Here is an 18,277-nt window from a genome sequence, read left to right on the forward strand (position 1 = left end):
ATGCAGTTTTTCTAAAAGAACAGGATGTATATAATAACGTAGTTATGAAAATAATAAGAATCATAACAATTGTTACTATTTTCATTTGTTTTATTGATATCATTATTGTTATTAAATGAACACATACACAAACAACATCATTTATATGTCATAACAGGTTTATAGGTTAATTCTAAGTGTCCCTCTGTGGATGCACTGCTGAGTTTTCAGGCTGAAAATATACGTGACATTCCGATGAGTTGACCCGGGACCTGTGCTTTTACCACAAGAGGGAGACATATACAAAGACATTTCTACTCAGAGAGTAACCTTTGTCTAGAAAAACAAAACAAAAAAAAGAACAAATGAAACGTCCTACATGTCTTTGTCACATATCAACAAAGTTGATAATATAAATAACAATTCATTTTATCCATTCCAACAAATATTCTATTCTATCCCATATGTGTGCTTATTACTCAGGCACCTGAAATACCATAACATGATATGAATGAATTGACAACAAAACTACATGCAACTACTCTGCTTCCAATATATTCTTCATAAAATAATAAATTAAATGTAGTCTATATTTTTTTTAGGTATGTACAGCCTCCATCTGTTTGTTTTTACAGACCAACTGTGTGAGTTCAGACTGTGTTTAGCAACATAAAACATAGGGCGAGAGGGAGACCAGAGGAGGGTAAAAGACCAGTGACTTTAGGTTGCCCTTGAGGTCTGATACACATAAGAGTATTTTTTTCTTAAGATCACCAGTAAATCTGCATTAATTTTGACCAGAACCACTTAAAAAGAATCGTTAAAGCGGATTAATCAAGCCCGTCCTGTTTAATGTCTCCCGTTAATTAGTTTGTCAGCAGTGTTTTAATATCGCCTAATGACTTCATATTTCACTGATGACATTAAAGGGGTGTTAAAAGAGGGGAAATGGCCCATTCAGGATTCAGTTCTTTCGCTTAAGACGCCCTCGATGAATAAGACAAGGTCACGGAGGCCTAGCCTTTAGGGAGAGATACATTATCAGAGGATGGGGCTGGGAGAAATCCCATAGAGGAAGCTCTCTCCACTCTAAAACAGCATGACGGGCACAATGTGATACAGTCCTGTCTTAGAACAATACAATGCACAGGGAATTCATGATACAGTTTAGGACAGCCACGCTGCATAGGATGGCAGGCTAACCCAGCGTGGGCGACAATGACATGATACCGGGGACTAATGCCTCGTGCTTTTGGAACAGAAGGGACTGATTGCGGTCATTTGTGTATTGTATTAATCACAATACCACTTTAAGCATTTTCTGAATGCATTAGAAGTTGGCCCTTTTCAATCTACATCAGCACTTTCTCAGGCTTTCTGAGCAGGAACAAAGAAATCAGAAATCGTAAAGTTGTAGCTCACAGTATTGAGGACACTGCATTTTCTCTGTGATGAAAATCCTATGTTAAACAAAATGCTCAATGGAAGCTAATGGATCCCAAACAAGTCCATGCGCTGCTTCCAAAATGCTTTGTTTGACAAATCAATTTTCCCATAACCCGGTGAGGAGAAAAGTGATGCGGATTGATCGCCCCCCCTGACTTTGTTTCCAGAATATTGTTTGATGGCTGGATAGATTAATTGGTATGACATTTGAAAGCCTTCTCTTGACTGTCAGCATCCAAGCCTGTATACGCCAATCGAACCTCGGTCTAATTGTCTCGTCTATAATACCCCACTTCGCGAATTAGAGACGGTGCCGCTATAAACTATTCCCAATGTAACACCCAAACATCATCACACTGCTCAATCAGACCCGGGTTTGAATAGGGGTGATGCTGGGCCGATAACATAGAGCGCATGAAAGGGCATCACTCCAAAGTGCCGCGCCAGCACATTTTCCTCGCAGCACAGTGGTTCTGAAACATACAAATCAAGTCGAAGCAGCTGCTCCAAGTAAATGTGGTAAGCGGTTCGTGCTATTTGAATCTTAGTTACGAGGCTAATGTGAATTAGAACAACTACAGTGAGGAACACAAAGAGAAAACCATCTAAATCAATGACCTTGACAATGCTTGTATGTATGTTGTGCCGTCATATCTTGTATTTAAATATGTATTTGCTTTTATATATAAAAAAACAGTGTTGCTTGGAACATAACCAACATTTCTATTTATTATAGATGAGTCACACCAACAGAAATAGGTAGCAGATAGCTTAGATAAGAAAATGATGATGATGGTCGATTTCAGTCTAAGGGTCCTGGTTCCTTGCAGGCCGGCTCACTTAATTTATCAATTAAATGTTGGATAATCTTATAATATTTATATTTTGTCTTAATGTACATTGTTCAGCCAGGGGTCAGTGTCTGACTCTAATGGTGACTCAGCAAATAAGGGAAGAAAATGTTAAAAAACGTCATCCAGTGATGTATTCTAGATAGAGTTAAAAATGTCTGCTTTAAATCAAATATTAAAAAGGGCAACATTTCTACCGCCACGGTCCTGGTATTGAATGCAGGTCAGTTTTGGGCTGAGAGAAGATGCACACGGTCTCCCCCTAAAAGCTAAAATAGTCAATAATCTGTGGTCCACATCGTCCCGTTGTTTTTCTACTTCCACAGAATCCTAGACTGCAGTTATCTGCAATTCATCACCCTGTATTTGTCATTCACAAAGACTAATTGCCTGACTTGACTTCAATTTTGTGGGCCGGGTTTCTCACAGAGCAAGCGGCTCGGCGGCCCACCTCCCTTCACCCGCCGCTCCTCCCTATCACCCCAACACACCCACTTGCCTTTGAAAAACTGTAATTGAATGAGTTTATGTCGTCAAATTGATTAATCATATTAATTTGTACTTATTAGTGGGATGGTTGAAAGCGATGACAATTAGATTAATGGAATTAGTTAATTCTTCTTACCCACGCCGTGATACTCCCAACTATAACAAACCAGGAGGAAGAAAAAAAGCAGAGAAAGGGGGACTGTTATGACAGAATTGGCAATCAAGATTTGGCTGCTAATTGAATGTCTTCTTTTATTAATGATGAGGTTTATAAAAAAGACCTTGAGAAAGGAATATTAATTGATTAATCAACGTGTTTCAAATTAAGGGGGAGTATACAAAGCACAGGTCTGAAAAATGTCTCTCATATTTAACTGTGGAAAATGCTGAGCTGTCTTTCACAGCATGCAGAGATACCTCATGACCGGTGTTTCAATTTTCCTTGTTGACTAAAATCTTTGTGAAATGCTTTGTAGAAGCTTGCTGTTTGATATAATTCATAGAAGTATCTTCTAGTAAACTGTGATTCAAACTAATGTATTTGCATTTTATTACTAGATTTTCCAAACAAATTGGTTCAATAACGTCGTCCTCACATTACGGGGGAAGAAAAGACTGAGAATTCACTTGTCAGTACACGTTGACATGATTAAGAGGCTCCACTGTAACAAAGCAGACTGAGGTAAAGCAGTAAAAGCTGGAAGTGGCCTGACCACAGATCAGTTCTGCAGAGAGCCACATGTCCCAGAGGGAGCGCAGCCAGACATTCATCACGCCCGTTGGCCTTTTGTGGAAAAACAAAACCCACATAAATATATGTAAATATCGGTAAACAGAGCCTTAGATGCCTCGAGCCGATAGACTGCTTTGAATTTCATTACGCAACAAGCTGTCCGGCAGTTATAAACGACGCTCGTGAGGAAGAAGTGATGGTTCGACGCGATAAAGGAAAATGTAATAGTTTATGCCACCAGAAAATCTGATTGTAACGTCCACACTATTAGAAAGGCAGATAAAAGCATTTATGACAATTTGCTCTGTGTCGTAAAGGGAAGTGGTCCGTTTGATTAATACGAGCAGCTGGCCGGCTGCAGGTTCAACAGATTGTGTTGTTGCATATAACTTACAGAGGCGGTAATGGGCTGGTTTATTTACAAAAAAAATGTGACACGTGAGATAAGCAGAATTATGAATAGCACACTCTGCATTTACAGAGCATAAGGTTTGATATGCATGGGTAAATGTCGGTGAGTAATGTTTTTGTTTTTACTGGAGAAATATTCCCTTTGATGGCAATCTGATATCTGCTCATGTGTTCTATACAACATTGTAGGTTTGTTTCCACATTAAAAAATAACATATAAATCTTTCTCATAGTTATGCTGGAGGGATGGATTACACACTTAACCCTTATCTACTGGGTCTGCATTATTTTTACAAAAGTATATTGTACCCAGATTTGTTCATATGAAGGGAATTGTTACCAGTGAAACGAAAGGGGATCTCCATTGATTTCACACATAAAATACTGTTTACAATTCGTCACTTTAAATAAAAATAATGCCACTTCAGTCCGCGTTGGTTGGGGTTGAAGACTCTCATCTTTATTTTAGGCTTATTACATTGTGGTCAATGTAGGCTCAGAGCCACTCACACCTATAACTTGTTAGGCTCTAAAATGGCCTTTTTATATGTTTTATATAGGGAATTCCAACCTGGTAGCCTACCTAATAATATTTTTGTTAATGTTCAAACATACGTTTAACAATTATGCTATCTCAATTTACGCATATATTAAAACCAATGACCTGACAATGAGACTGATGCACTTACTGACAGGATGCACGTGTGCTTCGGCCACTGAACTGCACAAGGTGAATCTGCACACCCACAGGATGCTGTTATTGGATGCCTATTCGGCAATACCTGCCTGCAACTCCAGATCCCTAATGGCCCCGTTCATCCTCAACTGACCGCTCATCTTTTGACCAAACCCCCGATACGTTTCACTGCCCCGACGTCCCGCTGACAGGGTCCAAACCCGTCTGTTGCCAGATGTATTGACAGCCGTCAATGTTAGACTTGATCAAATGCTACCGCACCAGTCAGGGGCCATCAGTGGTCGAGGCGTCCTCATCGGCAGGATCTATCGTCTCTGTTTACACGGTCCATCCTCTTTAAACTGGGCTATTGATCTGGGCCCGGGTCATGGGGGTTTGGAGGTAGGGAGAGGTGGAGGGGTGGTGGACGGAGAAGGAGGAGGATAAGGACGCAGAGGAAGAGGATTCCCATGGGTGTCTCTGGTGCCAGTTTCTTCTTATTTAGCATTTGACCCTGCTCGTGGCTTTACAGCTCAATGCGGATGCCTTATTTTCAGCATATAGTCAATGGCTGCCAATATTGGGAATGAAGACTCGTCACTGTTCTTAAACAAAAGCTTGCAAATCCTCTAAACAAACTTTATGCATTTGAGGTCGAAAGTTTCATTTATCCCTCCCAAATTCCTTTCGTCAGGTTCCTTTTTGACAGAAAGATCACATCAATCCTTTTTCAAATCAATCGTCCTGCTCAGCGATGCTCTGGACCTCCAAACTTGCCGTTCATTTACGGGCCTTTCCCGCGGTCGCCTGTTGCTGTCGTTATTTTACAGCTCTGCGCTGCAGTCCATTAGCAAGCAGAGAGCCGATAAACCATCTGGCCGGGTTCCTGAAACAGATAGCAGCCTCTTAATGGAGTGAAAAAGTAAAAGCAATTAATGTCACATTAGCACATCACTAATAAAGCCGGCCCTCCGGTACGCGGCGGAGGGAATAATCGGTTCGGACTGAGATGCATCCCAACAACCTGCCACTGTTAGCACCACTTGTGAGTAAAGCCGAGATAGCAGATGTCACTTCCACAGACAAACGAAACACTTTTACGTGAACAGATAACTCAAGGCGATGTCAACTTCATTTTTTCATATTATTTGAACCTGTACTCATTTATTTGTTTTGCCTCTTGAGGGCAGCACGACAATCGGTCATCACACTGACATATTATCCCCCCAGTGAAGCTGCACTTGTGGGTCTTGCCACTCGGCAATATTCAACTCCATTTTAGTCCTGTTTTTACACGGTCTCTTAAGCTCTCTTAAGCTGCTTTATAATCCATCAACTTTGTCAGAGCAAGTTCAATGTTAACATTTGCAAATTTATACCAAACACTGCTGATAGCTGATTGGATTTTTGTGAGGGCCTTCAATGTATTCTGCTTACCCAAATATTACACCTAAACAGGTCCCCAGATGCAGGCAAATGGGCCACATTTTGGTTTCAAAAAAGCTGCCATAAGGAAATCCGTGCTGAAATGTTACTAAATAGTAAACCCCCGTGTTTTCTCCTGAGCACCAAAAGCTGTATTAGTGATAGAAAATTCACAGTAGATGCTGTTTCGTTCTCTATAACAAACATGGCACCTTCTGCTAAGTCGCCGTGTGAGCTGACGAGTCTTCTGACCTCCATGAGTCCGTCACATTGTTGTCACGACCTCCCTGCCTTTCAGCTCTTGTCTCTGAACTGTAATTTAAACTTCACACAGCCCCAGCTTACGTCTCAAGAGCTTTCCCCAAAACAATGCACGTCCTCTCTGGTTTGAACGAGACCGGGGCTTGAAGATCTGGATTAATTGTTGTCTTTTCGCTGTGTTTAATTATCAAAAGAGCAGAGAGCACCGTCTTCGCTGCTGACTAATTCCACCATGTTCCGCTAATTATGTTGTGTTAATAGAGGTTTTTCTGTTATGGCGACACGCTCATTAACTTAGCGGTGACACTGACCTTAATTGGATAAGAAGCCATAAAGTCCCGTTTCTTTGATTAGAATGATTGCTTGGTTATAAACATCAACCCTGAAACTGGTTCAAAGCCCATTAAACAACATAAGATGTAACTTACTACGATGTGTTAATAAAGTTCCGTATGTTCCCTTTTGTATCCCTCTCGATGTCAACACATTTATAAATACAGTATTACAAAGTCCACATTATAAAATCTCGTCATCATAGCTGCACGAACCAACACAAAGAGAAACTGAGCACACAGTGAATTCTTCTTTGTGAGGGGGAGATGTGTCGCTTCCTGCTGCGGACTCAAGATACGACGCAGCTCCGTAGGTTTAATAAGGGTCAGTCTGGAAAGGGAAGCTGGAGAAAAGCTCCAAAATGTCAGACACTGCGGCATCATCACTCACAGTAAATGGGCTTCTGCTTTCCCAGCGTCTCCCTTTTGTCTTCCTTGTTGTGATCCTCCTGGGTCCGGCGCACGCCGGCGATGCTGTGAACCGATGTGCAATTATTTCAAAGCAGCTTGTAAAAACGCAAAAAACTTCCAGGTCATCTGACGTAACAACGATCCAAATGTGTGGCTGAATTTTTAATTTATGCAGAGTTCAAGTTATCCTAGTTAAGGCCGAATCGAAACCGTAGTCGACCACGTTGTCAAATACAGCCTGCCGCCATGTTCACACATAAACAAAGTTAATATCAAGCACAGCTCCACGTGGCAAAAGGCCCGGCACGGACAGAAAACAGACTGATGCCACTAGTGCTTTCCCTGCTCCCATACCCACACATGCCCTCAATTACCCTACGAGCGCCACATGTGCAACATCATTAATACGATCCACTAATAATGGCGGCAAGCTTCATTGGCCGTGAGTGAGATTTGACTAATTACTGTAATTGTATCGGAGTCATGCTCATTAAATATGAAAATTGTGTTCTGTGAAATGAATGGGTTTTCATGATCACTCTTGCATGGACGGGGAAGAAATAAATTAGAGAACAGTTTTTTCGTTGCGCAATTAATGACAGCACACACAGCTACCTGCCACACCCCGCGGTCTGGCACGTCTGTGTGTGTGTGTGTGTGTGTATTTTTGTGGGGGTTCGGCATTACTTGTTGCCTATGATTTTCTTTACACGTACAGTATGCATGACCTGCTTACCCGTTTAACGTGGAAATGTTAATATTGCACAGAGCATATAATTACGATTTTAATGATTTTTCTCTTTATCTTTTATACAAAAGTTGTTCAGCTACATTTTTTTTCTTTTTTTTTTCATTTGATTTTATATTATTCACAGCTTAGATTAAAATGTCATTTCTGTTTTTATTATTAATCCACTAAACCGTAATGTGCCATTATCATTGTCATATGTGAAGGAAAGTGACCATGTTTACAAACGTGAACATACAGACCACTAAAATCCATTTCATACCATACACTTCATTCATAATCTTTCTTTGCCACAAGCAATTAGCAGTGAAAAAAAAACTTCTGGTTCATACACAACAAGATGTGCCCGTGACTCTTTACTGTAACTTTTGTTCATACTTGTTTCCATCATCTCTGGGGATTTCAGCAGCTGTCAGGGCTCAGGAGCCTAGACGACAGCGTCTGGGAGCGGCTACGTCCCAAAGGAACAGCCCCCCCCCCCCCACACACTTGTTTCTGCATGCTCAAGTTGTTTGAGAGATCCTGTAATGCAAATGTGGTACTTACCTTTAACCGCCCAGCAACAAAACTGTGTCACTCCCACAGCCTTCTGTGAAAGCCCTGATTTTGCCGAAGGAGATATGGAGGTGAGGAGAGGCAGGTAAACAAAGCACAACGTGGAGGTCAAATGCTAATGAGAAGTCCATTTGTTACGTCTGGCTCCCTCCAAAGGCAAAGTAACAACGTCAGAGGCGCCCAGACTTAATAAATCATCCCAATAAATAATCAACTCTAAGACTCGGGAAAGACTTGATGGTATTCATTGTGTGCGCCGCCTCCAATTAATTTACATCCGAGTCCTGATTTCTCATCGCTTAAGAAAGCAAGCGGATTGCAAGTCCATTTTTTCAGGCCTAAAACGCCCCACCATATAATGTCCATCTGCTCACTGGGTAATAGGGTGATGCCCAAAAAGAACCTCACTTTGAACTGTACCGCAACTTTGCTTTGGTCGAGATACGAGACTCGAACAGATGCACAACCACGAGGGGTTTGCAGCTGTTGCAGAGGCCTCAGAAAACGGACCCGCAGCTGTCCCCCCCCCTCTATCCGTCTGGGTCCCCGAGTGAAAGGAGAGCGAAAGACAGACGTGACTGATGAGGTGATGACCAACCCAGAGAGACACGTGCATCGCAGGTAGCAACGCACGTCTGCTTCTTCCCTGCTCTCCCCCTGCATCAGAGGCGGCGACGCACTCCGCGGGCCGCCTACAGATGGCGCTCAATTCATTTTGGAGGAGACTTTTCTTTTACTCAGGGCTGTCCATCACAAAGAGCCACAGACCGCATGGTGGCTGCAGAGAAAAAGGCACCCTTACCCGTCCGTCCTTGAGCCAGGAGACAAGTGACGAGGAAAAAAAAAAAGAGTAGATTCAGCATGTATGTGTGCTGTAGCCGGGAGCCATAAATCATGACCTTCTTCAATTTACACAGGGAGCATATTGATGGTTTCCTATCTCCTCCACTCACTCTCACCTGGTTACATTGTCAGACACAACACCATGACTGACACTTTACAGCCTATTTTCAGTGGACTCTCACCTCCTGCCGCTGAATAATCCTCGCCCGAGGAAAGGGAAGAGGAGCGCGGCCGTACGGTGGTGGTGGTGGTGGTGAAGGTTGCACTAACGGCGTGATCATGGATTCCCTGAAAGAGGAAGCCGACAAGGTTGTTTGATTAACAGACCGCGGCGGGACAGTGTCAATGCCCCTTCTTAAGCACGGCCCCCCCACCCCCCGGCGGCTGGAGACGATTTAAGGAGAATGAAACACGGTTGACAAGATGGAAAGTCACTGTGGGGACAGCGGGCCGTGCCCTCATTCCTCCTGCATGACTGCAATCCTGCGAGCAGCACAGTGAGACACTCACGGGACAAGTGATTATGGGATTTTTATTTTATTTATTTTTCTTTCAGTTATTTATCAGTGGCCCTTGGGTGTCAGCAGGGGGGGGGGGGGGGCGGCTTTCCACCCACCACACTACTGCAGAACAATCCACAAGTTAATACGCAGTCGTTATTTCCAGCAATAATACGGAGTGGCGGGCGTAGCCGCGCCAAGAGAGTAAATAAAAAATGAAAAAAAGTGACAAGCCCATTTATTTCTTTTAATTCAATCTTCTGTTGAGAGATCTTTTCGCTGGACATCATAGTTGATTTTGTTTAAGGCAATGGTTTGTGGCAGGCTGATTAAACACAGACCCCCCCCCCTCCCCCCGTATTGGCTGAAGTTGAAAGCCCAGTAAATGAAATGACTTCCACAGGATTGCACCACAAAGGAAGGGAGTGTGTCAGATGTGCATTCAGCCAGTGTTGTAGCCAACGCAAGGTCAAACGGGACACCGTGTAGACAGCTAACCAACTGACAGTCGGGACAGGGGGATGCTGTTACACCCCAAGGCACCGCCTTGCTTAAGCACACAAGTGCACACGGACAGATGCACACATGCTAGCCGCCGTTGGACTGCACATTTCATTTGCCACGGCCGTGCCGGAATATAAGTGGATGGAAATTATTAACGTACGCTATTATTTGAAGACACCCATTGAATGTCAATCTCAAGTGGCAAAAAGAAACTGCAAAACATTTCTAGTTACTGTATTACATTTATTTATTATCAATGGGAAAGACAAGACCTTTTCATGTTTATTAAGCTTTTACAGTTTAGACCTTTTTAGGATTGTAAAACAAACTTGAGGAGGGTTTCTAACTTCAGAAATAATCTTTTTTTCTTTCATCCAATAAACATATTCTTCTTGTGAGAAATTCCGATAAAATGCGTAGTTTGCTACATTGTAAAGTGTCAGCATAATTGCAGAGGGAAAAGACTCCAATATGGAATTTAATTGACTTGTTTAAAGCTAAAACCAGCGGTCTAATTCCGTATCCTCGCGTTTATCAAAGAGGTTGTCAAACTGACACTCAAAACGTTTTATAAACCCAAAGATATGGTGTTGGTACGGTAATCCATGGAGGCAGAGCAAGCAACACCCCCAACTTCTCCTTCCGTTATGTTCAAGTGACGCTCGCTTGTTGTTTCCTGATTCCTTGTTGCTTCTCAGCAGCGCACTTGTCCTAGTGGTTAGGATACTTTAAACAGAGAGCCCAAATTGTATATGTACACATGCAAAGAATAAGGTTTATTAACGGAAGTAAAAGTAATATACACATACATAAAGCAACTTGTATAATCCCTCCAAAGAAAGAGTGATATATTGAGTTTGTCTGGTCAGTAAATATCAAGAAACCTTTTTGAAGATTGATTCCTTCCCTTGTTTGTAGATATAATTTGAAGAAATAATTTGCAGGGAATACATAAACCATGTGATTTTATTGTCACTGTACATTCAGTGCACTGTTAGATCGGACTCACTCCAAAAGAAAAAGCATATATTTACACATGGGTACATTAGGCATGAACACAACAAACAAAACACAAGAAGAAAACGCCACACAGTACTGCAGTGAAACCAAGCTGTTGGCTTTTTGCTTCTTCGTCCCAACATTGTCCTTCTCCAAGTTTATAATTCACACGAAGCAACGCGCCCTTTTACCTCGATTCGTACATCACAATTGCTACCACGTTGCTTTTGAGGGGGGTAAACCTCTCGGGTAATCACGTGTCTGCGGTACGTACACCTAGCGGGGTCCTCTGCGCAGGCCGCGGAGGTTCCTCCGTGTTTTATGTAAATCTCGTCATCTCAGAGTGCACGGAGATAACTCTGCAAATGGAACAGCGAATGAGCAGCTTTCTCCTCCGAGGAATGTGATCCCCCCCCATCCCTCCCTCCACTTTCCCCTCCCCCCATTTGCAGCAGGTTCATCTACATCTTTTTTTTTTTTTTTAATACCCAGTCAGTGATGTCACTTTATTTCTGTGCCACTGATTCCCAGGAGGTACCCATGGCCCGTTTCCAAACCCAGCGTGATTTTCAAAACGTGAATTGAGGTATAGGGTCTAGACTGCTTCGCTCGCTTTACGTCCGGCTGTGCTGACGACCAAATCGTTGAGAAAACAAGCGTGTGTGTGTGTTCCAGCCTTGAGGGACGCGGGGAAAAAAGAAAAAGACCAAATATAACAGACTCAAATGACTCAATACAGTGATTAATATTATACCGCTATTCAGGCGAGATGTGGGTTCAAATCATACGAGCTCAGTGGACATCAGCGACAGTATAAGTATGGTGAAAGATGCACAATACATTTGCGACGTACAGCGCTTTACAGCATGGCCGCGTTGGCAACAAAGCACAGCTAAATGTCGAGTCTGATGCTCCTCCACACGAGGAACATCGGTGGCCATATTTGCCTTGCATAGCCCAGTGATCACTCTGTGATGAAACCATTACAGACGCGCATGAAATCGCCTTTTAAAAGGTTTAGACGAACCCTCCCGACCGACAACCCAAATGAAACGTCTCTCGTCCCCAAGGCAGCGCCAAAGCAGAAATTTAATTGCTCCATTTCTATTGAGAATTTCAGCTTAGGAGACAATTAGAATTAATTGGATGTAGTAGAACAGTTTTAGAACTCTGAAAATGAATTAAGCATTTTTCTTTTATTTTCTTATATTAATTTGAGAAGAAGGGAAAGTTGGGACACAATTGGCCGCCACAGTCGTCAAAGGGCAAAGAGGAAGTATGCGAGGAAGAGGAGAGAAGGTCGGTTTCCCATGTTTTTGGTTTTGGGCCAGAACGTGTTGATCAACACTCAAAAGTCTCGCCCGTCCAACCGCGGAAAACAAAAGCATGACTTTCTTATGGGTTTTATCTCTTTAGGCTTCAGGGTAAGAGATCCTTAATCAACGATGGTGAAAATGAAAGAACGCACAGCTGGATGATTAGAAGAGTAAAAGTACAACCAGTGTAAATAACATCACTGGCTGACCCAAAAAATGCATTTTTATCAGTTTTTCATTTGGAAGTATTTCAGTTTTCTACTGTACAGCGGCCCGTCGCTTCAACCAGCTGGTTACACAATTGGAGAAGTGCATCATGGGAATTGTATTCTCTACCGTATTGGGTTATAATTATCTATGCATTACATTACGGGGAATCAATAGCTTCTGCTCCTGTGGGGATCTTTTCAAGTTAGAAACTGGCCTACATCTGTAGTTACTGGTTGCTCGGCTTGGATGGCACTTTAAAACACTCTGAAGACACTGATGTTTCAAAGTGTCCATGAGGGACAACGTCTGTCTCAATAAAATCCTAAGAGCAGCGGATTATTTCATTATTTTGATCTTATATGTTTATAGCTGTATCACATTATTCTGATTGCTTTCCTTGAATAATTTGGCAACTTGTTGAACAACGGAAATAGATTGCCTTAAAAAAAAGTTATATTATCGTTAATGTAATATAAAGATTTACTTAGTTTGCATCAGTATTTTCTGGAAACGAAAATACAGGGCACGTCTGTGATTGGCACCTGCATTAAACATGAGCAAAATAATTATCAAAGACACAGAATATCAGAAAGTTTCATCTATTAATTATCAGTCATTATTGTTGATTCAAATCAGAAAGGAAATCAAGTGAGGCTCAGAAACACAAGTGTCATTATACTGTTGCACCATTTAAACCGGCAGCCATCTGTTAAACGTCCGTCATTTGAGATTTTGACTCATCGAAGAGTTTTCTAGGTCTCAACAATCAAAGATAGAAAGTTTCAAAGTTGGCAAAGTCATAAAAGGGGTCAAATTCCGCCTGAAATACAGCTACAATATTTAATACCCTCAAAATATCACATCAGATTAAAGGATTTGACGCATGAGGCTAGCATGAAGAATTTTGAAACGCACAAGGCTTTGACCAAAAGAAAAAAGAAAGGCTCACATGGAACTATTGCAATGAATATAGTGACACTTGTTTGAACCTAAACAAAGAGGGATCAATACGGGGAAAAAGCAAATCCCATACAATATAATGCAATCTAATACCGCACCATCACAAACTGTGGACAAAAAAAAAAATGACCAGAGTTGAATCGGCACCTGTGTGACACAAACTGAACATTATAAACTTCACAAAGGTAGTATTTATTGCTGGGCTATCAGGTTGCACTACAGAACAGTTTTAGATTGCATTAAATTGCATAGATAGTTCTTGTACCTGTAATTAAATAAAAAAACACATAGCTGAAAATCTTCAGCACTGGATACTAGTCATGGGTATTATTCACAGTAAACTAAAATGCCGATATTTGCGTGTAACAGTGAAGACGCAGAGAAGTGAGGAGTGAGTTTTGTGGCTGTAAATAAAAATAAAAAAACACTTACTGAGACTTAATTTAATACCCATTATTGCCACGTTATTCATCGATGCTTAGTGCAAACACTTTGTCAACTACGATCCAACCCGAGTCCTTCTGTCAGCACCAAGTCGACCACAACCGCTGGGTTGATGAAGCTACTACGAGGTAAATATATTACGAGGAAATCGAGAATCTCACAGACCCCTGGTCGCGTTCTTTGATGACGAATATAAGAATATGTCTAACAACTCTCGCCCCTACCCGCCCAGTGCAATTTCACACAATATACAGTACACATATTATATGTAGACCAGTTAGAGACTATTGCTTTAACAGCTGAGAAACGGGAAAAATAAGAAAGAAAGAAACAAAAGCACATTATGTGGCTGCGTAGCCGTACAGTTCTTCAGGACATTTATATTAACATACCTCCAATTTGAGATGAAAATAAGAAACAAAAATCACAGAAGCTTCAGGTGATATAGAGCAATGGGTCTCTGGCTATAACAAGACCTCGGTTGCCTGATTTTTGTACACAGCATCTTTATACACATCACCATGATCCCATGTCAATCAGGTTGATATTCACCCTTTTTAAAAACCATTCCAAGTCCCTTTCTCTTTTATGTTTATAACCATTTTAAAGTGTTAAAATTAAATCAGTAGTCCAAGCGTCATCCTGTCACTGTGAGTTGGCACACCACCTTTTATTCTTTTCACGGGCTGTCCCTCTCCTCCCATTGAGTGACGCAGCTGTCTGTCAAACATCTGGCCCGGGGGTCAAGCCTTGGCCTCCAACATCTCGAGGAATAGTTTGTGCATGGGGACTTTCCCCTGCATCTTGATGCCGTAGAAGTGCTGGACGGCCTTGGTGGCGGTCTGCCGGAGCAGAGGCAGGGTCATTAGCAACTTGCCTGCCCGTCGAGGGTCCTCTGGGTGCTGGGAGCCCTCAAAGTCCTGCAGGGCCTCGTGGAGGGAATCCTGCAGCCTCTGGACCGCCTCGATGTTCTCTATATGCATGGAGTCTGCAGCAAGAAAGGTGGTGGGAAGGGATGAAGGGAAGAAGATTTTTTTTTTTCTATTAGTTATTTTGAAGCTTCATATTTAATGACAAATGTCTAAAAGAAAGCAAACATCTTCTTTTGATCTCCAGTAGGACAAAAAGATCCACGACAACGAGGTGGTGTTTTGCAGCTGGAATCGGCTGCCTTTAAATTCAGTCTCTGCAAACATGCAATTTTGGAGAGAGGTTTTCTCTTGGTAGTAGTTAATGACGGTCCTTAAATAAATGCCTATGCGTGGCCAGAGCTCTAGGGAGGGAAAAGGAGAGGTACTGTGGGTCTGTATAAATACACCGTGGGACAGGAGAAAAAAAAAAAAAGATTCATTTCTTTTGGTATCATGGACCACATACATCCGCCTGCTAATGAATTCAGATGGCTGCATTACCAGGATATCGTTCAGCTGAATGATGGCGGCAGATGGCCTTCATTTCCATAAGAAAGAGCAGTTGGCCCCCTTATGTATAGCCTCTAAAATAAAACCGGTCGAGACTTATTAAAAAACGCTCTCTATGTATAAGTCTTCAAGTCAGGGAATAAAAAAAACAAAACAGGCTTGTCCTCCAGAGGACAACCTGCCCGAGTTGTATCATCCTAAACACGCTGCGTTACTGACGTTAAACCGAACGCGGGCCGCTGATTGAAGGGAATTAGATCAGCGCCGCTATCTGTCATGAAAGTTGCGGAGTGGAGAAAGGCCGCGTATAAACATGTAAATGAGGCAGAAAAAAAAGGAAAGTACAAGGCTAATTATGTTCCTAACCGACTGATTAAGTCTCTTTTACCAGTCGCCTTCTGTGTAAATTGCGTTTCTATCTTGGGAAATTAACTAGGCTATGTGGACCGCACATGTGTTCCAGCGCTCTTCATTTGAAACCTTCATGTTAATTCTGATCTGATCCTCGTATGGCTGTGGGAGCATATGTGAGAGAAAAAATGTGTGTCAGTGTGTGTGGATGCACAGCGAGAGCGTTTTCATACGTGTGTGTGTGTGTGTGTGTGTTGAGGGATGTTAGGGGCGGAATGCAAAACTAACTTTGAAGCAACAATTTCCATGTAATCCGTCAGCAGCCTGGCTTCAATCCCATCGATACTCCGCTAATTACAAAATCAATGGCCATGAATTTCCACAGCTGTCACACCCGCAGGACCCCTGGAGCCGAAGCGCTCTCCCCGAGACTGCGTTCAAACGAGCCGAAGCTGCCCTTTCGCCCTCCCTGAGCCTCCCTCTCAACCCCCGGCCTTCCTCTCTCACACGTCTCCCTTACCTTTACATCCCTGTCTTTCCATCACCCCCCCACTCCATTTATCCTCCCCTCTCTCCCACGGAGAGTTTGTCATCAGAAGACTAAAGCTCCGGGCTCAGCATTTTTCATTTTCCAGTCAGGCAGGAGAAAAGACTCCTAACAGGCATTGATTAGCGGGGGGGGGAGACACAAGCCCCATGAAAAGCAAACTGTCGATACGGCCGCAGCATCTTCACATTGGAACAAACGAGGCCCGTCGCTCCCCAACGCTCATTCCACTCCACTTAACACATTTTATTGACAGCCCCTGTTTTCCTAATGAAATGCTAAATATATCTCCCTCGGCTGAGGCGCGCTGGCAGCCGCTGTTATGGAGATGGAGAGAAAGAGAGCGCACTGTGACAGTCTCACACACACACACACACGTATGTGTGTGAAGTTAAAATATAGATGTACACACGCTCTCCCACACACGAGCGTTGAATTAAACAACCATGCTCTTGACCCTTTTGTCCCCTCTTATCGGGGGCCCTTCAGCGTGGAGGTGATCGGCTCGCCAGATATAAACAACCACGTGCCGTTTTTTTGGTTCTTTTCTTTGTTTGCTTTAATTGAATGCCAACGAGATCTAGACTTATTTAAGATTTAATATAGAGATACAGCTTGCACTACCAAAATAGAGGATGTTCGGCGACTGTTGACGTTACCTTTTAAAGAATATACATTTAAAAGTCAGTTAGATCTTCCTCATGAACCTCGTATTCCAGGTTTCACCGACTTGATTATGTGCAATTCAGATCCATGACTCCATCAATATATTTTTTTTAATGACGGAGAGGGGGAGAGCGGGGGGTTGAAGTCAACTGTACCCGAGTTGGCGAGGGCGATGGCTTTGAGCGTGACGAACTCCTCCTTCTCTATGCGCAGCTTCTTGTAGCGTCGGACCAGCGGCAGGATGGCGACGTGCAGGTCCAGCAGGCCCGAGATCCGCGCCTGCTCCTCGTCCACCACGTAGTCCTCCGCGTACACGATCTCGTCCTCGCAGGGCAGCGAGCGAAACACGATGCTCAGCACCAGGATCTCCATCCAGGCGCTCTGCAGAAGGCTCATCTGGTCGGCCAGCGAGAGGGTGGAAAAACCTGTGGAAAAGTTGGAAAAAACTAAAATGTGAGAGTTCGGTTCCAGGCGTCGCTGCACTCGCACTGCACAACCGCGCCAGGAAAACACGAGTTCAACCCATTAACCCTCGCCTGCAATGTGACATCGTGGTCCTTCTGGACGTTTTATGGGCCGTGTGTACAACCCGGTGTAATCCCCGCAGAAGTCCAGCTTGAAACAGAGGCCGATGACTGCATGCGGCGGCTTAAGGGGAGAGTATAAATCAGTCGAGTATGGAGGCCTTTGAAACTTGAGCCGAGGGGGCTTCAACCACTGAGGGCTCTGTGCGAGCCACCGCATAAGCACACCGGACACGGCTGTAGGCGAGGGCAAAGCCAGTCCTAAAGCTCACCACATCTTGGAATATTCTTCTTCAAAGCAAGAATTATGGATTCTAAAATTGAACAAATGAAATGGGCTGATAAATGGGGCCTCTGTCGCGTGATTGTTATTTCTGTTGAATGCTGTCCTAATATGAAGCATAATATGAAGTCCTAATATGAAGCATACATCATTGGACTATAATGCCTTCATCACTTGTATAAAGTTAATCAATTAGTAGTGCAAATGAATACGGGGATTAAAGCTAGGTTCATAATACTCGTGAAACCAGAGAGGATTAAACGAGGCGTTTAGGGGATTACGTTTGTTTAATGATGATCTATTGTCCATTTGTTTTGTAAAGTCACAAGAGTAATTCATGACCTTTATAGAAAAAAACCACCGTAATTAAAGACAGATTGCAGAAATCTTTT

The 18,277-nt window shown here is 42.9% G+C and overlaps 1 protein-coding gene across 1 annotated transcript in view; it reads right to left on the bottom strand.

The window, feature by feature from the left end:
- Positions 1–11,112: 11,112 nt before the first annotated feature.
- LOC120808356 (steroid hormone receptor ERR2) overlaps positions 11,113–18,277 on the bottom strand; it is a 35,660-nt gene continuing 28,495 nt past the window's right edge. The window contains exons 6-7 of the mRNA XM_040161236.2: positions 17,234–17,503; positions 11,113–15,081 (exon numbers count right to left, since the gene is read on the bottom strand). Of these exons, the coding sequence (XP_040017170.1) occupies positions 14,837–15,081; positions 17,234–17,503 (515 nt within the window). The 3' untranslated portion in view covers positions 11,113–14,836. The remainder of the gene's footprint in view (positions 15,082–17,233; positions 17,504–18,277) is intronic.

This window comes from Gasterosteus aculeatus, chromosome 18 (assembly GCF_964276395.1).
Source record: "Gasterosteus aculeatus chromosome 18, fGasAcu3.hap1.1, whole genome shotgun sequence".
NCBI lineage: Eukaryota > Metazoa > Chordata > Actinopteri > Perciformes > Gasterosteidae > Gasterosteus > Gasterosteus aculeatus.